Consider the following 21,437-nt stretch of genomic DNA (forward strand, 5'->3'; position numbering starts at 1 on the left):
ATTTTGATGTTTTCATATATGTATACATTGTAAAATTATTACCACAATCAAGCTAATTAATATATTCATCAACTCACATATGTAACATTTATGTGGTGAGAATATTTGATATACTCTCATAGCAAATTCAAGTATGCAATACGGTGCTATTAACTATAGTAACTGTGTTGTCTGTCCGTTACATTTCCAGAATTTACTTATCCCGCCTAAATGAAACTTTGTACCCCTTGACCAAAATCTTCCCATTCCTTCAACCCCCACACCCTCGCAACGATCATTTGACTCTGCTTCTATGAGACTGATTTATAAAGATTCTTTATATTTTGAGATCGTGGAGTATTTGTCTTTCAGTGCCTGACTTACTTCACTTAGCAAAATGTCCTCCAGTTTCTTCCATATTGTAGCAAATGACAGGATTTCTTTCTTTCTAAAGGATGGATAACATTCCATGGTGTGTGTATTATATATGATTGTTTCCCTTGCTTTGCAGAAGCTTTTCAGATTGATACTTTTGCTTTTGCGCCTGTACTTTTGGGGTCATATCCAAAAAATTCATTGTCCATACCAATGTTAAGAGGTGATTTCCCTATTTTCTCTTCTAATAGTTTTAGAGTTTCAGGTCTTACATTCAAGTCTTTCATCCACTTGATTTGACATTTGCATATGGTTGGGTGTAAAGGTTTAATTTAAGTATTTTTAATGTAAAGGTCCAGTTTTCCTAGTATCATTAATTGAAGAGATTAGCATTTCCCCATTGTGTATTTGTGGCTCTCTGTCAAATGTCAATTTACTGTAAGTAGGTTTATTTCTGGGCTCTCCATTCTCTTCCATTGGTCTGTATGTCTGTTTTCTTTATAGTAGTACCACACTGTTTTAATTAGATATCTATGTAGTGTGTTTTAAAATCAGGTAAGGTGATGCCTTCTGCTTTGTTCTTCTTGACAAAGACTGCTTTGGCTATTCATTTGGTTATTCAGGACCTTTAGTGGGTTCCACATAAAGTCTTGGATTTTTAAAATTTCTGTTAAAATTGCCATTAGAATTTCGATAGGGATTGCATTGAGTCTGTGGATTGATTTGAGTAATATGGAGATATTAAGGATATAAATTCTTCTAATCCATTAACATGGAATATCTTTCCATTTGTGTCTTCTTCAATTTCTGTTATCTGTGTTTTACAGTTTTCGGTGTATAGGTCTTTTACCTCCTTGGTTTAATTTATTTTAAGCATTTTGTTCTTTCTGATCTATTACAAATTGAATTATCTTCTTAATTTCTTTCTTGAACAGCACATTCTTACTGTACAGAAACACGATGAATTTTTTATGTCGATTTTTATGCTACAAATTTTATTGAATTCATTAATTAGTTATAATTGGTTTTTGGTGGCATCTTGAGCGTTTTCTATATATAGCACCATGTTATCTGCAAACAGAGACAATTTTCAGTTTCCTTCTGATTTGAGTGACTTTAACTTCTTTTCCTATCCTAATTACTTTGGTTAGGACTTTCAGGACTGTGATTGAATAGAAGTGGCAAGAGTGCACATCCTTGTCTTGCTCCTGATCTTGGAGGAAAACTTTCAGTTTTTCACCTTGAGTATGATGTAACGGTGGGGCTGGCTTGTTATATGCGGCCTTCATTGTGTTAAGGTACATTAATTGTACAGTTTATTAGTTAAGAGTTTTTATGATGAAACGATGTTGAATTTTGTCAGATGATTTTTTTCTGCATCTATTGACATGATCATGTGATTTTTATGTTTTATTCTGTTAATGTGGTATATTATTTTTAATTCTTGGCATATACTGAAACATCTTTTCATTCCATGGATAAATCCCCCATGGATAAAAGATTGTGTCTGATCTTTTCACTGTGCTTTTGAATTTGGTTTGCAAGTGCTTTTTTTTTTTTTTTTTTTTTTTTTTTTTTTTGAGGATTGTGGCATCTATGTTCATTAGGGTTATTGGCCTCTACTTTTATTTTCTTACTTTTGCCCTACTCTGGCTTTCATATCAGAGTAATGTTAACCTTGTAAAATAACTAGGTAAGATTTTCCTCCTCTTCAAATTTTGAAAGACTTTGTAAAGAATTGATATTTGTTCTTCTTTAAATGCTTGATAGAATTCACCAGTGATGCTTTTAGGTCATGAGCATTTCTCTGTTGGGAGGCTTTTTTTTAAAATCACTAATTCATTATTCTTAATCATTATTTGTCTGTTCAGATTTCTTATTTCTTCCTAATTCAGTCTTGATAATTTGTACATTAGGAATTCACCAATTTCTTAGAGGCTTTCCAATTTGTTGACATATAATTGTTCATAGTTCTGTCATAGTCCTTTGCATCTATGAAGCATCAGCTGTAATGTCTCATCTTTAATTTATAATTTCATTTATTCAAATTTTCTCTTTTTTTCTTAGTATAGCAAAAGGCTTTTTTTTAAAATCTTTTCAGAAAACCAACTGTATGCTTCATTAATCTTTTATATTGTTCTTTGGTTTATATTTAATTTATTTCTATTCCAATTTTTATTATTTTCTCCCTTTTGCTAATTTGGGGCTTAGTGTTTTCTTCTAGCTCCTCAAGGTATAAAGTTAGATTGTTTATTTGATATCTTTCTTCTTAATGTAGGAATTTATTGTTATAAAGTTCCCCCTTAGAACTGCTTTTTATCCATCCCATATATTTTGATAGATTGTTTTTCCACTTTTCTTCATGCTAAGATTTTTTAAAATTTCCCCTTTGTTTTCCTCTGACCTATTGTTTGTTTAGTAGTGTGTTGTTTAATTTCCAGGTTTGAAATTAATATCTATAAACATGTAGTTCCAGGCATTGCATATTATAAAGAAGAAAATAGTTGCTGTGAAAGAAATAGTAGAAATATAGTAGAAATAGTAGAAAATATAGCCATCATGAATATATATATATATATGTGCCTAAAATGTAGCTTCAAAATTAAAGAAGTGATGGAACTGTTGAGCCAAATTGATAAATTTATAATCATAGTTAGAGATTTTAACTTACTCCTCTCAAAAACTGATTTATCAGGCAAAGAAATGGCAGAGGACATCCAAAAATATTTGTAACTCATATTTGTGCCAAAAATTTGTATTCTTCTTTCATGCTTAGACATCATTTATAGAAACTGACCATGTGAGAAATTATGAATAAAATTTATTTATATCTAATAATACGATATAAAATTATGTTCTCTCATTTAGACACCAATAACAAAATGATGTCTAAAAATTCCCATATATCTTTAAAGTACATAATATGTTACTAAATGGCCTTTGAAGTCAATAGCAAAGTATGTTGGAGAAACTGAAAGAAAATCATTGCAGCTAGAGCCCATGAAGAGAGGTATAAAAATGAGGCTGGAGAGGTAGGACAAGGTGATAGCATACAGGGTCTTGTATACCTCAGTAATGTGTTTTAGTACAAAGAGGCTTGAATTTCACTCTCCTGCTACTAAATGATGTAATAATTCCATATTACCCCAGTTTTCCTTCTTTATTTGCTGTTTCACAATTCTTTCTTGTTTTTCTCTTCCCTCTTCTGCATGTTCCATTTTCTTCCCATCCCATCCTCTTCTTGACTTGTCTTTTTATTTCTTTCTTTCCTATCTTCTCTACTCAGTATCTTCTATCCTTTGTTCTTGATTTCTTAGTCCTTCTTTGCTCTAATCATTCCTCCTCCATAGTTTAGTATGATAGATGTGTGAGGGAGCTCTTTTTGTGGGTAAGTGGACATCATTGGGTCTGAGGGTTGGAAGCATTTTAGCTTCCCACCCACTGCTTTAAGCCTTGTATTGGACATTATTGCTTCTCCCAGCAGAGTTATATATCCAGCTTCACTTTTTAACTCTCATTAGAAGTCTGCAGATAGCTCATCTATAATTTGTATTTCTCAAATGACCAAACTATCTTGCTTACTCTTTTTTCTCTCCATTTATATAAGCTGTGTGTCTTCCACAGGCATAAATAATGAGATGCATATAAGCAACACAGCTATAATTGTCTGTATAGCAATTGAGGACGTTAAATATTTTTTCCTTTAGTACAATTGTATTAAACCAGGGAAACTAAAGTAAAAACTCTGGTTTGTACTTCTGTACAAATACAATTTTGTCTTGCTCCCAAGAATTTAACTAGCAAATAAATTTCTCATTTTTTTTTGACTGTTCCTTCTTCTGAAAAATTGCTATTGGGGTAAAGAGAAAATGAGAGAGAAGAGAAGAGAAAAGAGGAGAGGAGAAGGGAGGAGAGGGGAGGGGGGCAAGAGAAGTGGAGGGAAGTAGGGCAAGAGGAGGGGAGGGGTAAAACACCTAAAACCTCTTAACAGGGTTTTTTGACATATTTCTCAAGGACGAAATTATTTTTGGGCCCTGAGCCATAGTTAGAAACAGCGTCATTTCTTTGGGTTACATTGGTTTAATTCAGGCAAGCATGATTTTTTCCAACTTCACTCAACTATTCAGAGTTGTTATTGTGGCCTTTTAACCTTTTTGCCTACATGTCTAGTGTCTCATTCACTGGAATTTTACGAGTCATCTTTCTTTGCTTTGTATCGTCTAATCATTAGTTCTCCTAGAGCTTGAACTGAGAAACAATTCGTTATTTGTTTTTTTTAAGGCGGTGTGTCTTGTACCTTATCATATCTTATTGTCTTTAAAGTCTGACTTCCTCCCTAGAAAGCGAAACACAGTGAGCCAAGCAGATGTTTTCTTATAAAGAATTCATAGCAGACCTATTTATACTGAATTAGCATATCTCATTAACTGTCTCAAGGACACAGACTGAATTGTTTTTGAAAAAGTGTCTGAAACAACCTCATCTTTCGGGGAAAAAAATGAATTCTCAAGTAACTGCTTCCATAACTAACTCCTTTCTCAATGGAGCATGAACAAAAACAAAATCTGACGTGTCATTGCCCATTTGAACATTTCGCTTGGTCTGAATTCTTGCAATGATTAGTAATGTCAGGAGTGAGCCTGGGCCCAGGTGGGAAGAATGATAAGAATAAGGGGGAATGCCATCTTATTTTGTGTCTAGCTCTAACACTTAGTAAATACTTATGACCAGTACTCACAATGCTAAGTGCTTCATGTACATTTTCTCATATATTTATCACAAAAAACTATAAGATATGTACATTATTACCCCTCCTTAATTTTTCATATAAGGAATCTGAGGCATAAAATGATTTAAAAAAAACACCATCCAAGTGTCATAGCTATAAGCAGTAGAGATAGAATGAAAAATCAGTCCTGTGTGACTCCAAGCCCTTACTTTTCCAATACATTATGCTGCATGATTGATCCACCAACGCACACACTCCTTGGCACATATAGGCACTGAAAAAATTATGAAAGCAATGATTACAACTGAGACCGGGTTTCTCATTAGCTAGGTAAAAATTCTGAGCCAGCACATCCCTGTTATTTCACATCTGACTTCATGTCATGTCTCCTACATCTTCCTAAGAGTGCCAAATGGCAGGTGTTATTATCTTAAATTTAAAGGAATCAAAGTACATTTTAATTTGTGATATTTAATGAAAATTTCTTGACGCTCTTGAGAATACCCAGAGGAGTTTTGGGGATTTTCCATCTTCCTAAAATAATGTTGTTGCTGTTGTTTTGACATTTCTCTTGTTTAGTGCCTCCCTACAGCTAATCAGATATAATCTAAACTTCTTGTTCTTGCATTGAAAGCGAGCCATAATACATACCATGTCTTCTGTTCAGGTACTTTGGAGTTTCTGTAGTACCACTTTTGCCTCTCATTCATACACAGACACACAACAAACACTCAAAGACACTCCATATTCCTCTTTGTCTTCTTTAGTTCCATTAACCCTGTTTGAAATGACCTTCTCTTTCATATTGATTTTTACGTGTATGTATCAATTTTTTATCAGTATATTTGGAATGCAATATAAATAACATTTATTTATGATTTTAAATCAAATTCAATCCAGCTTGAGCACACAGTTATCAAGTTTGATGAAAAGTTCAAAGTCAATCATTTGAAAGTTTATACAGGAGTACTTTCTTGCTCCTCATGGTTGTGTTAAACTTTCAGGGGCTTTTGGTGTACCACTAAGAGTCATTCTTGCCTGTTGCTTTTTCTTATAGTTACTGATGCTGATTTGACTCTGATTCTCCATTATCTATCCTATGGCTTGAATCCTTAAAGTATTTCTTAATTTTTTAGTTTTATATTTTACCCATCATGGTCCCTTGAAGCTTGATTGTCTCATGGAAATTTTACTCTGTTCTGCCAAACTTGGTCATGAGGAACCAGCAAGACTCCCAAGCTATAGATGTTTAGGGCCTACATTCAAAGCACTATGCTCTACATGGATCAAAATTTCTCTACTTTTGGTACAGTCCTTGTACCAGTCTCCAAGGATATAGGTATTTGTGGGAAACAAATTCATTTCCCTTAAATCTTTGAAACACCAAAATCCTAGTTTCTCTGTGGTAAATTTCAAAATTGGCCACAAATTATTTTCTTCCCTCTACATATGCGCCCTTTGCAAGGTGACTCTGATGTTATGCTCATCAAGAGGTCGTTTTCTCTGCTGCTTTCATCTAGATTTGGTCATGTGACCTGTGTAGGCTAATATGATATTAACAAATGTGACACAAGCAAGAGGCTTGAAAAGTGCTTTCACTATGGAGCTCACTTTTTTTTTTCCTGCTCATGCCATCCTAAGAAGCATGTAAAGAAGCCCAGGTAAGCCTTCTGGAGCATTAAGAGCCTACATGGAGAGAACTAGGAATCATAGCTGAAAGACTGTCCACTTCCATATAAGAGAGTGAACTCAGCCTTTACTTCAGCCTTCACCTGATGAAGAACTTCAAACACATGAGCAAAGCCAATCAACATTAACTGAGCCAGATCAACATGAAAGAAGTGCCCAGCAGAAACAGGAGCTAAATAATTTTTTTTCATTATAAGTATCTGTATGAGTTTGCTAGGGCTTCCACAACAAAGTATCACAGGGTGGGTAGCCTAAACAACAAAAATTTATTTTCTCACAGTTCCGGAGGCTAGAAGTCAGAGATCAAGCTGTTGGCAGGGTTAGTGTCTTCTGAGGTGTCTCTCCTTGGCTTGTAGACTCCCCTACTTTCCCTGGGTCTTCTCATGGTCTTCCCCCTGTGTCTGTATCCTAATCTTAAGGACACCAGTCATCTTGGATTAAGACCCAACTTAAAGACCTTATTTTACCTTAATCACCTCTTTAAAGGCCTTATCTCTAAATACAGTCATATTATGGGATACTAGAGGTTAGAGTTTCAACATATGAATTGGAGGAGGGCACAATTCAATTCACAACAGTCACTAAATTATCATTCTTTCTATTAGGCTTCCTCCCCCAAACAAAGTTATCTTCAGAATGACAACCCCTTCTCACTTCCACTAAAACATAAAATGTTATTTGTTCCCACTCTGGAGGTTAAGGAGACCCTAGATCTCTCTGTATGGTGGGAAAATAACACCAAGAAGTTTGCTCATTAAACTATAGAATTAATACATTGTCATGCAACATAACAAACATTTAATATCCTCTGCCATGAGAATTTTCTTAAGGACCATAACTCTAAAATGTAATCTTTCACTTCTCTGAATTTCTATATCATTGACACATCTTTACCATACTGCCTGGTACTTGAATATATGCTATCCTGCATTATAATCTTGGTGTATAGTTGTGTCATTTCATTGAGAAGACCATAAACTCTGAGGTTAGAGATCTGGAAGATAGTTTATACTTTCATATATACATATATATGGAAGTATATTTGTTATATTTATATACTATATTATATATATTTATATATTCAAATATATATTATATATTTATATAATATATATATTCATAATATAATATATTATATATTCATATATATTCAATTATAAATATTCATATATAGTCATATATAAAAATTATTTTTCTTTATAATTTCAGCATTTATTTTCAGATGTCAGCATTTATTTTATTTTAGATGTTGGGGGTACATGTGCAGGTTTATTACATGGGTATATTGCATGATGCTGAGGTTTGGAGTGTGATTGAACCCATCACCCTGGAAGTGAGCATAGTACCCCATAGTTAGATTTTCAAGCCTTTCTCCCTGTAGCAATCCCCTGTGTCTCTTGTTGTCATCTGTATAATCCATTGCTGAGCTGCCACATATAAGTAATAGCATGCAGTATTTGGTTTTAGTATCCTGTGTTAATTTGCTTAGGATAATGGCTTCCAGTTGCATCCATGTTACTGCACAAGACGTGATTTCATTCCTTTTTATGGCTGTATAGTATTCCATGGTGTATACATACTATATTTTCTTTACCCAATCCACCATTGATGAACACCTAGATTGACTGCAGGTCATTGCTATTGTGAATAATGCTGCATTGAACATATGAGTACATGTGTTTTTGGGTAGAAAAATTCATTTGCTTTTGGATATACACCTAGTAACAGGATTGCTGGGCCAATTGGTAGTTCCATTTCAAGTTATTTGAGAAATCTCCAAGGTGCTTTCCACAGCAGGTGAACTAATTTACATTCTCTCCAACAGCATAAAAGCGTTCACTTATCTCTGCAGCTTTGCCAGCGTCTATTGTTTTTTTGACTTTTTAATAATAGCCATCCTGACTGGTATGCAATGGAACATTATTGTGATTTAAATTTTTTAAATTTTATTTTACTTTAAGTTCTGGAATATGTGTGCAGAAGATGCGGGTTTGTTAGTTCCTATTTCTCCACATTCTCTCCAGCATCTGTCATTTCCTGACTTTTTAATGATCGCCATTCTAACTGGCATGAGATAGTATCTCATTGTGGTTTTGGTTTGCATTTCTCTAGTGACCAGTGATGATGAGCATTTTTCATATGTCTGTTGGCTGCATAGATGTCTTCTTTTGAGAAGTGTCTGTTCATATCCCTTGCCCACTTTTTGATGGGGTTGTTTGGTTTTTTCTTGTAAATTTGTTTCAGTTCTTTGTAGATTCTGGACATTAGCCCTTTGTCCGATGGATAGATTGCAAAAATTTTCTCCCATTCTGTAGGTTGCCTGTTCACTCTGATGATAGTTTCTTTGGCTTTGCAGAAGCTCTTTAGTTTAGTTAGGTACTATTTGTCATTTTGGTTTTTGTTCTCATTGCTTTTTGTGTTTTAGTTATGAAGTCTTTGCCCATGCCTATGTCCTGAATTGTAATGCCTAGTTTTTCTCCTAGAATTTTTATGTCTTATGTTTTAGGTCTTATGTTTAAGTCTTTAATCCATCTTGAGTTACCTTTTGTATAAGGTGTAAGGAAGGGGTCCAGCTTCAATTTTCTGCATTTGGCTAGCCAATTTTCCCAACACCATTTATTAAATAGGGAATCCTTTCCCCATTGCTTGTGTGTGTCAGGTTTGTCAGAGATCAAATGGTTGTAGATGTGTGGCATTATTTCTAAGGCCTCTGTTCTGTTCCATTGGTCTATATATCTGTTTTGGTACCAGAACCATGCTGTTTTGGTTACTGTAGCCTTATAGTATAGTTTGAAGTCAGGTAGCATGATGCCTCCAGCTTTGTTCTTTTTGCTTAGGATCGTCTTGGCTATATGTGCTCTTTTTTGGTTCCATATAAAATTTAAACTAGCTTTTTTTCTAATTCTGTGAAGAAAGTCAATGGTAGCTTGATGGGGATAGCATTGAATCTATAAATTACTTTGGGCAGTATGGCCATTTTCACGATATTGATTCTTCCTATCCATGAGCATGGAATGTTTTTCCATTTGTTTGTGTCCTCTCTTATTTCATTGAGCAGTGGTTTGCAATGCTCCTTGAAGAGGTCCTTCACATCCCTTGTGAGTTGTATTCCTAGGTATTGTATTGTCTTTGTAGCAATTGTGAATGTGAGTTCACTCATGCAGTGAGTGACTTTCTACCCTTATGCTTAATGGTGTCCCTGATTATAGGCACTCAAGCCATGACCACCTTGCTGAGTCTGGCCTCCATACCTACCAGGATCTAGGCATGGCTGTCTTCTCTTTTCTTCCAGCAATCTCTGTCCATGACTTTTTTCAAGAGCTAATTCAGAAATTATCTTCCCAGATAAATAGTAATAATAATTAGCACATACACTGTAGTAGGACCTGTCCACAATATTTTTATAAATCAATTCATTTAATTCTTTCAATAATAATATTATTATTCTCATTTTTTATAGAGGAAGTTACTAGTCAGAGGGAGATTTAAAAATTGTCCATATCACATAGCTAGTAAGTGGAGAAGGAAGCTATTAACCCAGGGAGTCTGTTCCTAGACTTCAGGTTTTTAACCATCATACCATGAGGCTATGATGAATTTATTCTGCACTGCATTTATACTAACACATGCATTGTAAATATTTTTAGGGGAAATAATTTTTAAACTTTATTTTATTTTTCCATAAGTTATTGGGGTACAGGTGGTATTTAGTTACATGAATAAATTCTTTAGTGGGGATCTGTGAGATTTTGGTGCACCCCTCACCCAAGCTGTATGCACTGCACCATATTTGTAGTCTTTTATCCCTTGCCCTCCTCCAATTTTCCCCCAAGACCCCAAAGTCCATGGCATAATTCTTATGCCTTTGTGTCCTCATAGCTCAGTTCCCACATATCAGTGAGAACATACAATGTTTAGTTTTCCATTCTTGAGTTACTTCACTTAGAATAATTGTCTCCAATCTCATCCAGGCCACTGCAAATGCTGTGAATTCATTTATTTTTATGGCTGTGTAGTATTCCATCATATATATATACACACACATATATATCACAGTTTATTGTAGTATTCCATTATATATATGCACACACATATATATATCACATCATACACACACACACACACACACACGCACATATATATCACAGTTTCTTTATCCACTCATTGATTGATGTGCATTGGGTTGGTTCCATGACTTTGCAATTGTGAATTGTGTCACTATCAACATATGTGAGCAATTATCTTTTTTGAGTAATTTCTTTTCCTGTAGGTAGATACCCAGCAGTGGTATTGCTGGATAAAATGGTAGTTCTACTTTTAGTTCTTTAAGGAATCTCCACACTGTTTTCCATAGCAGCTGTACTAGTTTACATTTCCACCACCAGTGTAGAAGGGTTCCCTGTTCACTGCATCCACACCAACATCTTACTGTTTTGGATGTTTTGATTATGGCCATTCTTGCAGGAATAATGTGGTATTGCATTGATTTGCATCTCCCTGATCATTTGTGATATTGAGCATTTTTTCATATATTTGTGGGCCATTTGTATATCTTCATTTGAGAATTGTCTATTTATGTCCTTAGCCCACTTTTTGATTGGATTGTTTGGTTTTATTCTTACTGATTTCTTTGAGTTCATTGTAGATTCTGGATATTAGTGCTTTGTCGGATGTATAGATTGGGAAGACTTTCTCCCATTCTGTGGGTTGTCTGTTTACTCTGCTGACTCTTCCTTTTACCATGCAAAAACTCCTTGGTTTAACTAGGTCCCAGCTATTTATCTTTGTTTTTATTTCATTTGCTTTTAGTTTCTTGGTAATGAAATCCTTGCCTAAGCCAATGTCTAGAAGGGTTTTTTCCAATGTTATCTTCTAGAATTTTTATGGTTTCAAGTCTTAGGTTTAAGTCCTTAATCCATCTTAAGTTGATTTTTATATAAGGTGAGAGAAGAGGATCCAGTTTTATTTTCCTACATGTGGCTAGCCAATTATCTCAGCACCATTTGTTGAAAAGGGTGTCCTTTCCCCATTTTATGGTTTTGTTTGCTTTGTCAAAGATCAGTGGCTCTATTTGGGTTTATTTCTGGGTTCTCTATTATGTTCCATTGGTCTATGTGCCTATTTTTATACCAGTACCACGCTGTTTTGGTGACTTTGGACTTATAGTATAGTTTGAAATCAGCTAGCGTGATGCCTCCAGATTTGTTCTTTTTGCTTAGTCATTCTTGGCTATGTGGGCTCTTTTTTAGTTCCATCTGAATTAAAAAAATTTTTTTTCTAATTCTGTTCCAGTTTGTAGTCTTTCTGCTGAGCAATCTGCTATCAATCTGATAGGTTTTCCTGTATAGATTACCTGGTGCTTCTGTCTCACAGTTCTTAAGATTCTTTCCTTCATCTTAACTTTGGATAACCTGATGATAATTTGCCTAGGTGAAGATCTTTTTGTGATGAATTTTCCAGGTGTTCTTTGTATTTCATGTATTTGGATGTCTAGGTCTCTAGCAAGACTGGGGAAATTTTCCTCAATTACTTCCCTAAATTTGTTTTACAAGCTTTTAGAATTCTCTTCTTCCTCAGGAACACCAAATATTCTTAGGTTTGGTCACTAACATAATCCTAGACTTCTTGGAGGCTTTGTTCATACTTTTCTTATTCTTTTTTCTTTGTCTTTGTTCCTTGTATTTGAGCTCTGAATTTCTTTCCTCTCCTTGTTCAATTCTAGTGCTGAGCCTTTCCAGAGCATTTCGTATTTCTAAAAGTGTGTCCAGTGTTTCCTGAATTTTTGATTAATTTTTCTTTAAGCTATCTATTTCCTTGAATATTTCTCCCTTCACTTCTTGTATGATTTTTTTTTTCTTTATTTCCTTGCATTGGGCTTCTGCTTTCTCTGATCCCTCCCTGATTAGCTTAATAACTAACCTCCTGAATTCTTTTTCAGGTAAATCAAGGATTTCTTCTTGGTTTGGATCCATTGCTGGTGAACTTTTGTGATCTTTTGGGGGTGTTGAAGAGCCTTGTTTTGTCATAGTAACAGTATTGGTTTTCTGGTTCCTTGTCATTTGTGTAGGCTCTGTCAGAGGGAAGGTCTAGGACTGAAGGCTGTTGTTCAGATTCTTTTGTCCCACAAGGTGTTCCCTTGGTATAGTACTCTCCCCCTTTTCCTACAGATGTGGCTTCCTTTGACCTGAACTGCAGTGATTTTTGTCTCTCTTCTGGGCTTAGCCACCCAGTGAGTCTACCTGGCTCCAGGCTGGTACTGGGGGTTGTCTGCACAGAGTCATGTGATGTGAACTGTCTATTGGTGTCTCAGCTGTAGATACCAGCACCTGTTATGGTGGAGGTGGCTGGCGGGGGGGCAGTGCAATGGACTTTGTCAGGGTTCTTAGCTTGATGATTTAATGGTCTATTTTTGTGCTGGTTGGTCTTCTGCCAGGTGTGGCAATTTCCAGAAAGCTTCAAATGTAGTCGTATGGAGAGGGATCAGTGGTGAATGGGGCCCTAGAACTCCCAAGATTATATGCCCTTTATCTTCCATTACCAGGGTGGATAGGGAAGGGGCATCATCATGTTGGGGCAGGGCTAGGCATGTCTGAGCTCAGACTCTCCCTGGGCAGGTCTTGCTGTGGCTGCTGTGGGAGATGAGAGTGAGATTCCCAGCTCACTGGAGTTGTGTACCTAGGAGGACTATGACTGCCTCTGCAGAGTCATGCAGGTTGTCAGGGAAATGGGGGAAAAATGGCAGTCACAGACCTCACCCAGCTCCCATGCAAACCGAAGGGCCAGCCTCACTACCACCATGTCCCCGCAACAGCCCTGTGTCTGTTTCCAGGTAGAGGGCAAGACAGGCTTGAAAACTTGCCCCAGGCTACCTGCCTCCCAAATGTGAAAGAAAAGGGCTTGGTTCTTCCCTTGCCTGTGGAATCTGTACACTGGATTTGTGCCCTCCCCTGAGTTCTGGCCATTAGGCTTCTTGCCTTGTTCAAATTGTCACAAAGTTCAGGTAGAGATTTCCTTCTCCCTGAGGAGTTTTAACCCCTGCTCCTCTGGCCACCCTCCCGATGAATCCCTGTGGTGCCAGGCAGGAATGGCCTGATAGGGGATGCAGTGAGCTCCCAGGGCCTTTTTGCTGATTCCTCTACCCCTGTATTTTGCTCGTCTCTCTAAATTGACTCAGCTCCAGGAAAAATTGGAAACTTCTCCCACAAACAGACCTTCAACTTCTCCACTGGGGATGTGTGTTTGGGATATGAGGTTCTCCCTTTTCCACTTCCGCAGTTGGGTCACTCATATTTGGGGTATCTCCCGAGTCCTGCAGAAGCAATGCAAGCCTCCACATGCTGCTCTGTTCGGAGTTACAATCTAGTCCTGCCTCCCGTCTGCCATGATTTTTCTTTATTTCTTAAATGTATTTTAATTCACAGATAATAATTGTATACACTTATGGGTTACAATATAATATTTTGATCTATGTGTAGAAAGAGTCAATCAAACGAATATGTGTTATCACCTCACCAACTTATATCTTTGTGATGAGAACATTAAAAATCTATTCTTTTGGTAATTTTGAAATATGCAATATATTATTATTAACTGTAATCACCATTCAGTACAACAGATTACTAAAACTTATTCCTCCAGTTTAACTGAAACTTTATGCCTTTTGATTATGCTCATCCCTTACCCTCTCCCTAGCCTCTGGTAAACACCTTTCTACCCTGTTTCTGTGAGATTGAATTTGTTACATTCTACATATAAGTTGGATCATACAATGTTTACCTTTCTCTGCTTGGATTATTTCACTTAGCATAATGTCTTTCAGTTCCATCTATGTTGTCACAAATGACAGAATTTCCTTCTTTTTAAAGACGGTATAGTTATCCATTATATGTACACCATTTTTTCTTTATTCATTTCTCCATTGGTAGACACTGAGGGTGCTTCCATATCTTGGATATTTTAAATACGCTGCAATGATCATGGGAGTACAGACCTTTTAGGCATACTGATTTCAATTTTTTGGATATTTACCAAGAAGTGGGATTATTGGATCATATGGTAAAATTGCAGGATCATATTGTATAACTATGTTTTTAGTTTTTTGAGAAACCTCCACATTATTTTGCAAAATTACTGTAGTAATTTATAATCCCACCAATAGTGTAATAGGGTTTTATTTTCTCCACATCCTCACCAACACTAGTTATCATTTGTCTTACTGATAATAGCCATTCTAACAGATATGAGGTGGTTTCTCATTGCAGTTTTAATTTGCACTTCCTTAATGATTAGAAATGTTAAACATTTTCTTCATATATTAGTTGGCCATTTGTATCTCTTCTTTTGAGAAATATCTGTCCAGATCTGTGCTTATTTTCTAATTTGGTTATTTGTTTTTCTGCTGTTGACTTGTTTAAGTATCTTATATGTTTTGGATATTAGCCCTTTATCAGATATATGGTTTACAAATATTTTCTCCCAATCTATGAGTGATCTCTTCATTCTGTTATTTCTTTTCTTTTCTTTGAAGAAGGTTTTAGTTTGCTGAAATGTCATTTGTCTACTTTTGCTTTCATTGCTTGTGCTTTTGAAATCCTATTAAAAAATTATTGCCCACACCATGGTCACGGAGCTTTTCCTCTATGTTTTCTTCTAGTAGCTTTACAGTTTCAGGTCTTACATTTAAGTCTTTGACCATTTTGAGCTGATTTTTCTGTGTGGTGTGAGATAGAGGTCCAATTTTATTCTGCATGTGGATTTTTTATTCTGCATGTCTAATTTTTTCAGTACCAGTTATTGAAGAGATTGTCTTTCCCCCGATGTGTGTTCTTGGTACATTTGTTGAAAATCCAATGACCATATAAATACTTGGAATTACTTCTATCCCTGGTCTTCTATCCTGTTCTATTGGTCAATGTGTCTCTTGTTATGCTAACACCATGCTGTTTTGATTACTATAGCCTTTTAGTATAATTTGAGTTCAGGTAATTTGATGCCTCCAGCTTTGTTGTTTGCCCAAGATTGCTTTGGTTATTTGGGGTCTTTTCTGGTTCCATGCACATTTTGGGATATTTTTTCTATTTCTATCGAAAATGACATTGTAAATTTGATAGAGATTGCATTGAATCTCTAGATCACCTTGGGTAGTATGGACATTTTAATAATATGTATTCTTCCTTTCTGTGGACATGTGATGTCTTTCCATTTATTTGTCTTCATTTTCATTCATCAATGTCTTATAGCTTCCAGTGTACAGACCTTTCACCTTCTTGGTTAAGTTTACCTGAAGTATTTTATTATTTGATACTATTAAAAATGAGACTTTTTTTCTTAATTTATTTGTTAGATAGTTTGTCATTACTTCCTAGAAACGCTACTGATTTTTGTATCTCAATTTTGTAACTTTTAATGATATTAAATTTGTTAATTGGTTATAACAGTTTTTTTGATAAAGTTTTCAGGATTTTCTATAAGATGTCAACAACAAACAGATAATGTCACTTCTTCCTTTCCTATATAAATACCTTTTATTTATTTTCTTGCCTAATTGGTCTGGTTAAAACTTCCAGTACTATGTTGAATAGAAGTGCCTAGAGTTGGGATCCTTGTCTTATTCCTGATCTTAGAGGAGAAGCTTTCAACTTTGAACGTTTGAGAATAATGTTAGCTTGAGCTTGCCATTATGTGAACTTGATCATGTTGAGGCACATTTCTTATGTTTCTATTTTGTTAAGAGTTTTTTTTTTTTTTTTTTTTTTTTTAATCATCAACAGATGTTGAATGTTGTCAAATGCTCTTTCAGCACCTATTGATATAATCATTTTTTTTTTTCTAGTGCCAGGTATTTATTCCCTCACATGTGGGTGGTTCACGTACACAGCACATAGGCATGGGCACCATGGGAGAGGGCAGCACTCCTGCCTTCTGAGGGGAGGATCATGGCCTCACGGTGTAAGAAGGGACAGGATGGTTTCTCTCCTGCCCTCACTAGGGCCTAGGGAACCCAGGAGCAAATCCCACACCTTCCACCTCTCAGCCGATGAGAAGCCACCTTGGTGATGTTTAGTTCCAACCATTATAGTAAGTGGAGAAGGGATTGACCTGGTCCCAACCATTACAGGGTGAAGATATAAACAGTAAAGGAAGGTACACTTTGGATAAGGCCACAGGAAGGAGCAGGTGACACCATCAGAAGCATGTGCAGGGGAGGGGCAGTTACTGGGCTTCTGGGCTACTTAGTCCCTGGCTTGGCAGGAAGGGTAGGGAAAATGGATGGGGCTCATTGTTTGGCATTGATGATGTCCACGAATTCGGGCTTGAGGGAAGCATCACCCACAAGGAAACCATCCACGTCAGGCTCGCTGGCCAGCTCCTTGCAGGTTGCCCCAGTCACAGAGCCTCCATAAATGATACCAGTGCTCTGAGCCACGGCTTCAGAGACGTTGGATTCAAGCCATCCTCGGAACTTCTCGCGTACTTCCTGGGCCTGTTGGGGTGTTGCAGTCTTGCCAGTACCAATGGCCCACACAGGCTCATAGGCCAGGACGGCCTTGCTCCAGTCTTTCACATTATCTGCGATGACCTTTGTCTGCTGGAAAACAACCTTCTCAGTGATGCCAGTTTCCCTTTCATCTAGCTTCTCCCCAATACAGGCGATTACTCCGAGTCCCTCTGACAGAGCATGGGCCACTTTATGCCCAATCAGCTCATCTGACTCCTCAAAGACATGCCTTCTCTCTGAGTGCCCCAGGACCACCCACGTGGCTCCACAGTCTTTGATCATGCCAGGGCTGATCTCCCCAGTAAAGTCCCCATTAGTCACTTTGTAGCAGTTCTGTGCAGCCACAGCAGTCTTGGGATCTAGCTTTTGCTGGGCAAAGTCAATATAGGCAGTGGGGGGAGCACGAACCACCTCGGTGTCGGCCGGCACCTTGGCAGCATTCAGAGTGCCAATGAGCTCCCCCAGATTCTGCTTCTGCCCGTTCATCTTCCAGTTCCCCACAACGAAGAACTTCCTGGAAGGCGCCATGGCGCTGGAGCCGAGGCGCTGAAAGTCAGTGTCTCTATATAATCATATTTTTTGTCCTTCATTTTGTTAAAGTGGTATATCACATTTATTAATTTAAGTATGTTAAATTATCGTTACATCCAATGGATAAGTCCCACTTGAATATGGCAAATGATATTTTTAATGTGCTGTTACATTCAGTTTGCTAGAATTTTGTTGAGAAGTTTTACACTGATGTTCTTCAGGCATATCAGCCTGCAGTTTTCTTATGGTGTCCTACTATGATTGTAGTATCAGGGAAATGCTGGCCTTATAAAATGAGGTGGAAAGTTTTCCCTTCTCTTTAATTTCCTGGAAGAGTTTGAGAATAATTGGTGTTAGTTCTTTTTAAAAATGCTTTGCAGGATTCAGCAGTTAATCCTTCAGTTCTTGGGCTTTTCTTTGATGGGTGACTTTTTATTACCTTTAAGATCTTCTTACTCATTATTGGTTCCAATTTTCAATTTATTCCTAATTTAATCTCAGTAGGCTGCATGTTTCTAGGAATTCATTCATTTTTTTTAGGTTATTGAATTTTTTGACGTATAATTGTTTATATTAGTGTCTTATACTCCTTTGTATTTGTGTGGCATGAGTTGCAATGTCTCCTCTTTCATTTCTGATTTTGTTTGAGTCTTCTCTTTTTTCTTTGCTGGTCTAGTTAAAGTTTTTTTCAGTTTTGTTCATCTTTTCCAGAAAGCTGCTTTTAGTTTTACTGATGTGTTCTGTTGTTTCTTTCTAATATCAATTTCATTTATTTCTGCTGTGATCTATATTATTTTCTTCATTTTGATAAGTTTGAGATTAATTTGTTCTTCTTCTAGCTTCCTGAGGTGTAAAAATAGTCTGTTTATTATAAATCTTTCTTCCCTTTTGATGTAGAGTTTTATTTCCATAAACTTTTCTCTCATAACAACTTTTGCTGCATCCCATTGTTTTGATATGTTGTGATTCCATTTTCATTTGTCTCAAGATAACTTTTGATGTTTGCTTTGACCAATCGGTGTTAAGGAGCATGTTGTTTAATTTATACATATTTGTGAGTTTTCCAAAATTCCTCCAGTTACTGATTTCTAGTTTTATGGCATTGTGATCAGAAAGGATACTTAATATGATTTCTGTTTTCTTAAATTTGTTGAGACTTGTTTTGAGGCCTAACATGTAATCTATTCCAGATAATGTTCTGTGTGCACTTGAGAAAAATTTGTAGGCTGTTGTTTCGGGATGGAATATTTGGTAAACGTCTGTTAGGTTCATTTGGTCTAGAGTGTAGTTCAAGTCCAAGGTTTTCTTATTGATTTTCTGTCTAGAGCTATCCAATGTTGAAAGTTGGACAATTAATTCTCCTATGATCATTGTGTTGTAGTCTATCTTGCCCTTAGGACTATTAAATATATGTATGTATATACATATGCTCCGATGTTGGGTAAATATATATTTATAATTGTTATAACTCCCTATTTGACTTTTTATGATGATATAATTATTTATTTTGTCTTTTTAAAATTTTTGACTTAAAGTCTATTTTGTTTGATGTAAGTATAGATATTGTTACTATTTTGTTGCTTCAATTTACATGGAATATCTTTTTTGATCCATTCATTGTTAGTCTATTTGTGTCCTAATAGGTGAAATGAATCTCCTACAGGCAGCATATTGTTGGGTCTTTTTTTGTTTAAATCCATCCACCCACTTGATGTCTTTTGATTGGAGAATTTAATTCATTTACATTAAAAGTAATTGTTGAGAAGAACTTGCTATTGCCATTTTGTTAATTATTTTCTGTTTAATTTATAGATCTTTTGTTTCTCTCTTTCTCTCCTACTATCTTCCTTTGCAGTTTGATGATTTTTCTGTGGTGGTATGCTTTGAATCTTTTCTTTTAATATTTCGTATATTTACTAAGGATTTGTGCCTGTGGTTACCTTTAGGCTTACATAAAATATCTTATACTAATAATAGTCTATTTTAAGGTAAAAAGACTTAAATTTTATTACTTGCACAGAATGTACACTTTTAATTTAACCCCACAATTTGCTTTTATGATGTTTTGTAATTTGTATATTTTATGTCCCTTAGCAATTTTTTGCAGCCATTGTTTTTAATCATTTTGTTTATAACCTTTACACTAGAAATAAAACTGATTTTCATACCTCCACTATAGTATAAGAGTATTCCGAGCTTGACTATATAATTTCATTAGTAAGTTTTATATTTCAGTGTTGCCACTTAGTAAACTTTTCATCACCTTGAAGAACCCGTTTTGGCATTTTTTTGTGATACAAGCCTAGTGATGATAAATTCCCTCAGCTTTGGTTGTTTGAGAATATTTTTATCTCCCCTTTATTTTTAAAAGGCAAGATTGCTGAGTATAGTGTTCTTGGCTGCTAGGTGGTTGCTTTTATTTATTTATTTTTCTTTCAGCATTTGAATGTATTACCCACTGCCATCTAGCCTGTAGGTGTTCTGTTAAAAGAAAAATCTACTGATAGTCTTATGAGGGCCTCCTTGTACGTAACAGCTTGCTTTTCCCTTGCAGTTTTCAGTATTCTCTCTGTCTTTAACTTTTGACAATTTGATTATAATGTGTTTTGCTGTACGTCTCTGAATTCATTCTATTAGGTGTCTGTTATACTTTCTGGATCTGGATTTCTAATTCCTCTCCCAGATTTGGGAAGTGTTCTGCCATTGTTTCTTTGAATGTGTTTTCTGTTCCTTTCTCTCTATCTTTTCCTTCTGTTACTCTGATAACATGTACATTATTTCACTTAGTGTGTCCCATAAGTCCCTTAGTCTGTCTTTATTCTTTTTTCTTGTCTTTTTCCTCCTCAGCTTAGATTGTTTTTAATAACTTTTAGATTCAGAGGTACCTGTGCATGTTTGTTATATAGGTAAACTTGTGTCATGGTGAGTTTGTTGTACAGATTATTTCATCACTCATGTACTAAGCCTAGTAAAAAATAGTTATTTTTTCTGCTCCTCTCCCTCATCCTATCATTTTCCCCCTCTATGTGTCAACATGTTCTCATCATTCAGCTCCCATTTATAAGTGAGAACGTGTGGTATTTGGATTTCTGTTCCTGTGTTAGTTTGGTGAAGATAATGGCCTCTAACTCCATCCATGTTGCTGCAAAGGCCATGATCTCATCTTTTTTTTATAGCTGCATAGTATTCTGTGGTGTATATGTACCACATTTTGTTTATCTATTCTACCATCGGTAGAAATTTAACTTGATTCAGTGTCTTCGTTATTGTGAATAGTGCTGCTATGGACATATGCATGCATGTGTCTTTATAATAGAATGAGCTATATTCTTTTGGGTATATACCCTGTAATGGGATTTCTGGGTCAAATGGTATTTCTGTTTTTAGGTATTTGAGAAATAGCCATACTGTTTTCCACAGTGGTTGAACTAATTTACATTTTCACCAATAGCACATAAGCATTCCTTTTTTCTCTGCAAGCCAGCCAGCATCTGTTATTTTTATTATTATTTTTTTTTTACTTTTTAGTAATAGCCATTCTGCCTGGTGTGAGAAGGTATCACATTGTGGTTTAGATTTGCATTTCTCTAATGATCAGTGATGTTGAGCTTTTTTCATATGCTTGTTGGTTCATTT

General features: G+C 35.9%; 1 protein-coding gene across 1 annotated transcript; it reads right to left on the reverse strand.

The window, feature by feature from the left end:
• Window positions 1-16,595: 16,595 nt before the first annotated feature.
• On the reverse strand, window positions 16,596-17,825 carry LOC103232529 (triosephosphate isomerase-like). Its single transcript, XM_007992641.3, has one exon. The coding sequence runs from the start codon at window positions 17,796-17,798 to the stop codon at window positions 17,049-17,051; it is 750 nt and encodes a 249-aa protein (XP_007990832.1). The 5' UTR covers window positions 17,799-17,825; the 3' UTR covers window positions 16,596-17,048.
• Between the last annotated feature and the right edge of the window lie 3,612 nt (window positions 17,826-21,437).

Source organism: Chlorocebus sabaeus, chromosome X (assembly GCF_047675955.1).
Source record: "Chlorocebus sabaeus isolate Y175 chromosome X, mChlSab1.0.hap1, whole genome shotgun sequence".
NCBI lineage: Eukaryota > Metazoa > Chordata > Mammalia > Primates > Cercopithecidae > Chlorocebus > Chlorocebus sabaeus.